This window comes from Pangasianodon hypophthalmus, chromosome 7, assembly GCF_027358585.1.
Source record: "Pangasianodon hypophthalmus isolate fPanHyp1 chromosome 7, fPanHyp1.pri, whole genome shotgun sequence".
NCBI lineage: Eukaryota > Metazoa > Chordata > Actinopteri > Siluriformes > Pangasiidae > Pangasianodon > Pangasianodon hypophthalmus.
Window position 1 is genome coordinate 6171779 of NC_069716.1, and position 10903 is coordinate 6182681.

At 37.8% G+C, this 10903-nt stretch overlaps 1 protein-coding gene across 14 annotated transcripts in view; it reads right to left on the reverse strand.

Annotated features, from left to right (window-relative positions):
• The window catches only part of zgc:66433 (uncharacterized protein LOC321250 homolog), a 32536-nt gene that overhangs the window by 12354 nt on the left and 9279 nt on the right, over window positions 1-10903 (reverse strand). For 5 of the 14 annotated variants that reach the window (XM_026940440.3, XM_053235295.1, XM_053235296.1 and 2 more), the window contains 4 exons: window positions 9683-9765; window positions 5492-5669; window positions 2526-2658; window positions 741-899 (listed from right to left, as the gene is read on the reverse strand). In XM_026940440.3, coding sequence (XP_026796241.2) covers window positions 741-899; window positions 2526-2658; window positions 5492-5669; window positions 9683-9749 — 537 coding nt within the window. In that variant the 5' untranslated portion in view covers window positions 9750-9765. The remainder of the gene's footprint in view (window positions 1-740; window positions 900-2525; window positions 2659-5491; window positions 5670-9682; window positions 9766-10903) is intronic. The other 9 variants (XM_034305848.2, XM_053235297.1, XM_026940439.3 and 6 more) reach the window with 3 other exon arrangements.

Here is a 10903-nt window from a genome sequence, read left to right on the forward strand (position 1 = left end):
TTTGTGATGGAGGGAGACAGAGAGTCCTGTGCAGGGAGACTAGGAATGGAGAGATGAGACAGGTACAGAGAGCGTTAATTAAATCCGACTGAGGACGAGTAGCAGGATTAATCCATTTAGACAAGTCAGCAGGGAGCTTCCAGTCTCCACAGTCAGGCCCTGTAATGTCTGATGCTATCACTCTAACTGACTCATGACTGCTCACTGATGTCTGATTAAGGGGAGTGCCTAGTTGTACTAATTCTATAAATAAATTTAAAGATGACTTTAAAAATAAAGTAGCATTAATCTTATAAATCACAGAACTGTTGTGAGATATTGGACAGAAATAATATTTATGCAGCTTTGGTATGATACTTTCCCAATGGCTCTTGCTGTTAAGATGAAGGATGACGTATGTAAACTACGGCTAAACTGGGGATCCTCAGTTCATCTTTTGCCAAGTTTATACAGAAGTCAGGAACCAATGAGAGTAAAACAACATAAATCTATTATTTATAACATAGGCTCTACATGTTTACCATTACGCTCTGTGCATTTTATCAGCCGCTGTATCATGTTTTTGTGGATTTTGCTCAACACATTCCCATTGTTTCCTGACTGGACACCCTGTATATCTATTTTTGGACACCGTGTATATCTATTTTAAAGATCCTATGTTTTCTAAATCATTTCCAGCACTTGCTGTAAATTCCAGGATTTCGGAAGTCAAGCAGGAAGCAGGAAGCAGAGAGTCATACCCTCTGAGAGGAAGTTGTGAGAACGGTGTGGATTGTGGAGTACTCTGGGGGACTGCAGGGCAGACCGTCATCCTCTGAAACCATCCCTCCATCCTCACTCTTCTTCACGGATATCGCCGCTGGAGGAGAGCCAAGTCGGATCGCCTGCTTCAGCTGCATCTGCAGAGCGAACGGTAACATTAAGTAAAGTAAAAAAAACAAAAACATACAAACAAAAAAACCCCCCAAAAAAACAAGAAAAAAACAAAACAAAATCAGATCCCTAAAAATTATGTCTCAATTTTTGGTAACACTTTCTTAAAAGTTATGTATATAATATCTATGCACTTCTTAATGTGGTATAAATGCATCGTTATAATTGTTTATCAAAATCCTTTACACTTTATGCATTACAAATTGTGAATATAATACTTTAAGTATTTATAATCTTGAAAATGTATAATAACCATATTTATAATAAATATATAATTTTATATATTTAAAAGGTTTATAAGAATCATTTTTAACAATGTATCTCACTTTACTTAGAGCTTACAAATACTATTTATTAATGATTATACATTTAGTATACTGTTCTTGCTGAAGCAGCCACAGTTCTTCTGGAGACTTTGACTGTCACACTTGCTTCTTATTTATGCAGCAAATCCCAGCAGCCTTCATTATGTTTTTGATTTAAAAGTGATCTCTTAGATAATATGCTCCATTCTTTACTGATTTTACAAACATTGTTCTGTAACATTTCATTTTGTGCTGAAAACTAATGTTTGGAAATCTAATATGTTTTCATGCTGACTCGATAATTTAGAAGTCATAAAAAATCTATAACAAAAGTTTGTACTAAAAAATAGGGTGTTTAAGACTTTTGCACAGTACTGTATCTCATTATAGATATGGACTTTATAGAAAGGGTTACCCAAGTTTAACCTGGCCCCTTTAAAATGAAGCTCAAGTAGGATAAATATTCTTAGCTGAACATCATCACTGCACTCTCAACATTTATGGCTCAATGATGATAGTGTGTGTCACTGTGGCACAAATTTCAGGCAGAACTTAACCACGATAAGAATAGTACAGTTACGTTTATCCCAATGTCAGCAGACACGGCGGAGACTGAGGCTTTAGTTTACACAAGCAGAAAATTATTGCCTCATGACTTTCAGGACAAAAAAACCCAAAACCAAAAAACCATCGTCCGCATTACCTATCGAGATAATGAAGTGTATGTGTGGCGGCCTGGGAAAACCCTTTACATGGTGACATTTTGACATTTTCTGCTATGTTTGGCAACCCCAAAAGTGAAAAGGAAGAAAACTGTATTTGAAGACTTCATTCTGATTGTGGCGCAGGAGCATTGCGGACATTTTGATAGCCAGTATCTGATTACAAACTGAACTGATTAGGATTCTCTCCGTTGTGCTACGGCACGTAACTATGCAACAACTTGATCAAAGTGTGACTTTCACTGCGTGAGGAAATCACACTTAACTAGAAAGGTTTCAGGCATCTTTAGGCAGACTGACTGTGCCTTGAAAAGCACTGAATGAATGAACTGAACATGTCACCTCCTGTGTCTAGGGGTTTATGTTCAAACTTGCTAATTTTACACCAAGACCCTGGGAGGTGCCAACTTGAATATTAATTAAAGTGAACAAGATGATGGAAGAGATACACAGCTGAGCCCTCTATTCCTGCTATGTATAAGCTTTCAAATAGAAATCTCTGATAAATAAGTAAATACACCAACATGTAATACCGAAAACACTAAATATAAAGTTTCTGTAATACCTGTAGGGATTTCACTTTGCCATGAATGCTGTCGTGTGAGGACTGAAGAGCTTCATTTGTCTCAGGAGAGGGTGGATCAGAGGTGAAGACACTGTCCTGTGACAAGGCCTTGCTTCCCACGTTGATATTGGAACTATGAAAAAGGAGATGGATGTAGGATATACTCAGAGAAATGCAGTGGCTTTATTGTATTTTTACAAACCTCTGTCTGAACATTTGTACATAAACTTCTACCTAATAAAGCAGTGTAAAGCAGTATTCTGCAGTTTTTTTCCAACCTAAATTCTATCCATGTCTTCTGTAGCACATGCGCAGAATTTCAACATATTCCCAGTTCTAAAAAAACAACAAAAAAAACCTGCTAATTCAAACTCTTTTACAACGGAAGCCTAGGGCTAGTTGTTGAACTCTGTAAGTAAATGTTTATAGTACGCTACTATACAACGCAATGGAGGTTTATCCAACTTTCCAACACTAAAGATTTGTTCCGTACAATTTATGTGTTCCCGGGTGTTTTGTCGAATCAGACCCACACAACTACTTTGGTAACACAATCCACAAATTCTTTCCCCTGAAACCTAATTTCTATAGTAGATATCGAGCCTAATCCACAAATAATGTTCACTGAAGGATGCACGAAAGCGTTCTGCAAAATATGTGTACGCAATAAAAACGTTTATGCCTAAGAATTGAAACACGTGGGACATGCTGTTCTAGAAAAATAATCCACAATGGGGTGGTGTGATGCAGCCTGGCATTACTGTTATCACCCAGAAGATGATTATTTTGCAATAACAACATGTCCTGAAGGCTTTTATTCCTGTTATACCACAGCGAGTTGCCAACAATAACTATTTTTTTAATTCATTTTTTAATTTAATGAACTACAGTGTGCCTTTTTTTGGCCCAGTGTGGAAAACCTACTGAATGTTACAAAGAGTTGACACTGGAAACTCCTTCCATAAATGTTAAATATCAGCTCCTTAGAAAGCTTTGCCCAATTATTATACATTTTTCTTTATTAAATAACATCTTTTTACTAGTTATTTTTAGCTTCAGATACTATTATATCTGATATTATTTTTAACTATTTATTACTAGCTCCAGATCAGCCATACAAATCAATGTAAATGAGTTGTTACTAGAAAAATGATAACATATTAGGATGAGTGCATTAATATAACTCCATCATTTGAATTATAGCGGGCACCACGGTCAGAGCCATACTGTTATTAAAAATACCTTCAGACCAATCATAATTCAACAGCTCAACAACTGCCCTTAGTCTTCAATAAGGGAATTTCAAGTAAACTGGTTGTATGTTCTTTTCTTACTGCATAGAAAAGTGTTGAATTTTTTTTTTGGCCTGTGGTAATCACGCATATGCTACAGACATCATGGATAGAGATTTGGTAGAAAATTGCTGGAGTATTCCTTTAAGTATTCCTACGGATTTCATCTTATATGATAAAAAGTTTTAAATGTGCTTTCGTAAGCATGCTTTATTTTGTTTGTATAATCCATTTCTCTTTGCCTAACTCAAATTTAGAGTCTGCGATGTGATGTACATTCTCTCCATTCCTCTGCTGGCTTCTTTGGATTTCAAAACCCTCCACTTTGCCTCTCACATGCAGGAAAACAGTGTGTTTATTATACAGCTGATCATGCCAGGGGAAATCTTGGCGAATTTCCTGCAACGTGTCTGAACACGGTACAGAAATAAGACTGGAGGCGTCTCAACAGCAGCAGCAGCAGTGCAGCTAATTCCAATTCCAGTGTGGAGCAACAGTATGAGGCTCTGAGCTAATCCATGCTCTGATATCTAATTGATATGTAATTGCTGTTTTGGTGTGTGGAGCAGAATAAATGGGTTTAAATAACTTTTTTTGTGCTAACTTTTTTCTGTGTTGCTAAGGCAAGCAATAGCTTAAGAGAGAGCAAAGTCAATACCACATTACTTATGTAATATATGAAGATAACACACTGCAGGAGGCCTCAGCTCCAGCTGTGTTTATCCAATTGTGCAAATTAAAACACAACAGACTGCATGGTGCCCCAAAATTCTGCCAAATATAGCAACCTAAATTTAAAGATAATTGATTTTCTGATTATAATGATGCCTATCTGTTTGTAAAACAGCTGTTTGGGTGAAAACAGCATTAATCAAAGAAAATAAATAGCCACATTCTTATTTTTCAAGATTAGCTAAGCTAGGAAGCTGTGTAAACAAAGAATGTTGTCAGGTAAGTAGTTTGCTTTAGCTAATGTTACCTCACCACCAGTAGCTATTTCACTTTAGGATATAGTTTGCTAACAAAATAGTTAATGTAGTCCATGTATTATGTCAGGGAGTTAAAACCAAACTACAAGAAGTGTGCTAAATTAAATTAAATTGTGTATTATGTAGCCCAGGTTGCTTACAAGCTAGCTTACATTAAGCTAGCTTAATATTATTAAAACCAGTAGCCAGGTTTACTGTGAAATGAGCTCACATTAGGTGAAATACTACATAGTTGGAACTTTTAGCTAGGCTTGTTAGCATACTAGATAACATTATGCTAGATATTTAAACCAGTAGCCAAGGTCACTAGCAAGCTAGCTAACTTTAGGCTAACTATTTTATTGTGTAAACAATAGATATAGGAAACCTAGATGCCACACTGGACTACAATTTGCATGTCAGTAGCATTACACTTGTGGCTGGGCCAACTTTCCATTTTGTCCCCACTGAATTTAAGTATTTTATTGAATAAACCACCAAATACACAAGCATGTGTTAGTCATTACACTCCCAGATTGATGGCTTTCATGAGGGAAGCTGAGCTACAGGGTGCAAATTGGGAGTAATTAAATTGGGGGCAAACAGTATACATTTCTATTTTCACCAACGTGTAGATCGCATCCATCTGTCTATTTTTTAAACCCATTTATTAAATACTTCTTTCTTTTATTAATCCTGCTCCTACCTGGAGTCACTGTCTTTGTCGGTGTGAATGGAAGTTGGCTCAAGAGTGTTAACATCTTCAATGGACTGACTGGACTTCAACTGGACTTCGCTCTCCGCCACCGGACCCGCTGTCTCCTTCCTCTTCTTCTTCGCAAAAAAGTTCTTAAACGTCTGGAACCTGGATTTCTTTTTTCCTGCTGTGAAAAAGTGCATTTTATTTATGACATTTGGATGACTTTTCAGGAATGCACATTCTACTCAACTGATGTGTTTAATGAAACGCTGAAATGTACGCATTCCTGAATTATAAAACATGTTTTTTCGATCATTCAATGTCAATAATATGAAATTCTATTGGAATCCATTTGTAACGGTCTGAGAGTACACTGAAAAAGTCAGAACGAGGAAACCGGCCCTTTTTGCAAACATGCCGTTTGTAAGAGGTCCACACAGCTACAAAACAAAATAATACGTTTTTTTTTTATATTGTACACAATACTGTACATTGTATTAGGATTTTGTTTTTAATTAATAAATTGCATTTAACCTGTGAAACTTTGATTTATTCCCTCCAGGGTGCTTACAAAGCTAATTGCACTTACTTTGCCAGTAAAGCAAAGGTTGAAGTATTCCTCTCAGCCGCTGTAAAAATCATTCGGCTAATATAAGCACAAATAGTGCCAATATTAGTGCTGATAATAGTGGTTCAGCTAACATTGACATAAAATCTCATGGTTGCATAACCTTGTCTTTTCACCTTGTTATAAAAACCCAGTGGATGTTTTCATAACTGATGGTACATTTCTTATGATAAAATAGACTGCTTTGCCCACTGTGATAAGAAAATTTTTTTTATTAAACAATCATTTCAATTTCAATTCAATTCAATTTTATTTGTATAGTGCTTTTAACAGTGGACATTCTCACAAAGCAGCTTTACAGAAATAAATACGTATGAAATAAATAAATCATTATGTCAATGATGTCAAATCCTTTGTCTTTGTAATCCAAAATCATGTAGGTGGTACCATGAAAACAGCACGAGGCACTGGAGTTCAAAGCTGAAAAATCTTTAGTAGGTGACCGCTTACGTTTCTGTAGGTTATCACTCAATGTTAAGATCGCCTGCCTTGAGCATTGCTTCATATACTTTCTCATGTCTACAGTCTGAAGTGAATGAGTTAACCAGTTATTTTTACCCTTATTCCAAAACAATGTGTTATTCAGTACAAAGGTTATGATTCCAAGACCTTAAATGTCAAAACCCTCCTAAAACATTGGTCCCATTCAATCAAAATAGCATTAAAATACACTGTAGACAATCATAGGACACATGGGGACCTTTAATAGTAGGCGGTTCTCTCCTGTATATGAAGCATAGAAACATTGCCGGATACACCTGGTGACAGGAGCCATAATTAAATGCTAGATACCTCAGCAAGACTCTAATCAACAACCAACATTTAATTACATACTCCGCCTAAGGCTTAGCTGTGGTTTGGAACCCAGGGCAGTCACTTAAGCTTTCGATCCAGTTGGCATAGGTCTTTATGAAGCAAAGGAATTTCATTAGTTATGATTAAGACTTGATTAAGAATATAAGGCACTGGATACAGCTAATCAAATCTATGGGGATTTCATTAACATTAACATTCATTACCATGCATTTCATTAACATTCCTCCACCTATTCACCAGATTTCAGCCCAATGGCATAAAATAGTAACCAGCAAAAGACCATGCATCTATTATTAGCATTAGGTTGAGATTTAATAATGAAACAATGGTCAAACTTGATTTTTACTAAGACTGTAGTCATATGTATGTTGGCATGGTGGTGCATAATTTAGCTTTGCCATAGCTCCAGGGTCCTCCGGGTTCTTTGGTTTCCGCCCACCTCCCAATAACATGCTGGTAGTTGGATTGGTTATCTTAAATTGCCCCTAGGTGTGAAAGAGTGTGTGATTGTGTGTGTGTGTGTGTGTGTGTGCATGGTGCCCTGTGATAGACTGGCATTCAACTCAGGGTGTATTCCCGCATAAAGCCCAATGTTCCTGGGATAGGCTCTGAATCCACGGCAACCCTGACCAGGATAAAGTGTTCACTGAAGACGAATGAATGAAATGTCATGACTTTCCCATATTCTCAGAGCTGTGAGATAAACTGACTTCACTAATCTCACAGGAATGCTTCAGTGGTTTCACTCTAACTTTGGCACATGTGCAAATAATACAAACAATAATTCTGATGCATTTTCCTAGTACTAAGGATCATCAGACAACCTTTTCACTCTACCAGTGAAGGCATTAAAACACACATGAAGTCTTTGGTTACTTGGACATAACTATATTGAAAACACAAAAACATACTTTCTTTTCTTTCTTTAAAAAGACCCCTATTTCAGAAAATGACAATCATACAAATTTTGAAACTAATTTACAAACATAAGTCACTGAAGGATTAAGAAAAAAAGAGTATTTTGCATAAACTTTTATTCAACAAACGAGTTCAACAACTCCCCTTAGACTTCCATTACAAGAGTTTTGAGTCAACAAGTTTTTGTGTTCTTTTCTAAATACAGGGAAACATGTTGAAATTATTGTCTGTGGTAATCATACATACCACATAGTAACTTAAAGAATGTGCAGAAAATAGAGCTAAGGTTAAAAACACTGGAATATTCCATTATCACCATTTCAAAATATTTGGTTGAGACATCTGCATTTTTCTAAGAGTTCCCTTTTTATTTTGACTCTGTTTGACTCTCTCTCTCTCTTTCTCTCTCTCTCTCACATCACATGCTGCAGTCATGTTGGCAGAGTCTGCAGCATCCAGCTGTGGCCTGTCTAACAGCAGTAAACAACAGACAAAGAATGAGTGCTCTATCTATCCCTCTCCCACCCTCAATGATCAATCATCTACTTATTCTACAATGAACGCTATATATGGCCTTATAAGGACAGACTTTGTGAACATAGATGCCTAGGCTAAGAGGGATGACGAGCTGTACAAGTGTGCATGCGCTCAGGAATGTGCGATAGCATGTACTGTTTTACTGTAAACTTCAGTAATTTTTTTTTCAGAAGGCGTACCAGACACCACTACATTTCATTACAATGCTTTTAAATTCAAAAAAAGGTTTTTTTTGTGGAAATGATTGACTTTTTCTCCCAATTTGACTCCCCAATTTGGTCACCTGCCAATTCATTTCGAATTGTTGCTCATGCTTCATCACAGCGCAGCATAACACACTAGGAGGAACATGCTTTCCGCCCTCTTCCACATCCATGAGCTCCCAGACACTGGTGATTGGCTAGTGTCGCTGTAACTGACAGGGGAGAGAGAGAGTATGCCAATCCTCTCACCCAGACAGCATGGCCAATTTTGTTCACTTGGTTCCCAGCCACGGTCGACTGTGACTTTGGTGGGATTTGAACTTGCAATCGCCCAACAACAGGTTAAATGCTTTTCATTGTTGGTAACAATGTAAGAAAGTCTAGTAAGAAAGACTAGTAAGAAAGTCTTTTGGTTCCTTATGCCAAACTACAGGTTCACTGTAAATCTTCTCTCTTGTTTTTTCATATAAGAGATCACATTGGGGTGCCATATGGGCATGGACACATGGACAATGCTACAACTTCTTTGAGGCTTCTGGGAGTCCCTGATTAATGATTTGTCAACTCTGAACTATTCTGCTACATGCACAGAGGATTAGTTGCCTGGCCTGCTGCCAAACCACCCAGCCACTGACTCTTACTTCACTTACACTGACATCAAATTTATTCCACTGCTTTAGACCTGTGATTACTTGCCTCTTCAGAGTTGCCCATTCTGTTAGGAAATGCCTAACCCATGCTTGCACACAAACTCTGGTGGATCTGACGCTAGTAGTCTGGGACTTCCGTCTTCCCACACTACCCTGGAGGAAAGGGTCAAGTGTGGGGCAGCAGAAAGCTTATTCTTGTGGGAGATGAAAAAAAGAAAACTCTGCCTTTGTCTCTAAGCAACTTGACTTCCTGCCAATGAGAACATGTACCTTGTGTGTATTCTCAAAGGCCAGCTCAGTGTAACCCTCCATTTATAAATGATTCATGTGCTAAGTGGTTTCAGAGTAGATTAATATAGTTAAGGGTGTACAGTTTTTCCAATTATCAGTGTTGGCATTTCTGGATGAAGTTATGATTTAAAAGACACACGTTGAAGGAAATTACCTGGGCACTCCTCTGATGCATCTGATGACTCAGGGGCTGCGGCGGCATCTGCGGATCCTGAAGCCATGATGCCGCAATCACTGCTGAAATTCAAAGGAAAATAAGGCATTATTTATTGAACTTTCTTTATAAACACTGTTTATTAACTATTACAAGAGCAAAAAAAAGTGGGTTGGGAGAAAACAAAGTTAAATCTACATATTTGGCCACACAGAAAAAAAATCCTTAGTGTTCTTTGTCCTTGTCTTTATTACCTCAATGGTAATGCAAAAAAAGACTCAAATGGGCAACGCAAATCCAGACAATCTACCCAGCTAAATAGCAGGACATGAGAAAATAGTCTTTCATATAAAGACTAAGACACTTTAAGACTGTTCTTATGTCATGTTCTGACTGGCCATTACAACAGTGTGACTAAACTGACGGCAGAGGCTTAACACCACCCAGACCTTGGCACGACTCATGGGCCTGATAAGCAGATGCTGCCTCTTACAGATTACAGACTGCAAAACCCAGCCTCGCCAAACAATGACACATGCGCTGCAGCCTAGTGTTGCCTATTCCTGATCAGCTGAGACCATCGTGTATATCCTGAACTTAATGAGGAAGACTGGGGGGAAGTTCAGGGGCTGATCCTAATTAAGCTCACAGTGGAGATCCTCCAGTCCTCCATGAGGATGCTGTCAGCAGAGCCTGTGACAGGAAAAGCTAAGCAGGATGTGTAGACAATTTGCAGCACTGCCTGACATGGCTACACATGGTCCACGGCTTCTTATAGCAGGGATGAATTCACACACATGATTTCCCGACGATTGCCTTCGGAATGGGAGAAATGGCATCACTTCCTTTCTATCCCTAGAATAATAATGAACACTCATTTAATTCTCTCTCTATCTCATTATTTTCCCTGTTTCCTTCCAAATTAAAGATCTCCTGAGGCTAAATCTAACCGTAAATCCATGATTTAGGCCAAAGAGTCTGCATGCCATGTTATGTTATTTCTATTCATACATCCATCATCAGTTATGGAAATTACTTCAGCAAGTGTCATCGTCACTCCTCCCTAATCCTTCTCAATCATCTCTTAACAGGAAATCCAATAGGTGCTTCCATCCACCCACATCCTTTACAGGATGACATGCCATTACACTAACCCAACAGTCCTATTATTTCAGTTATATTTGCTGTATTTTCTATTACAGTGCCCATTTAAGGCCCTTG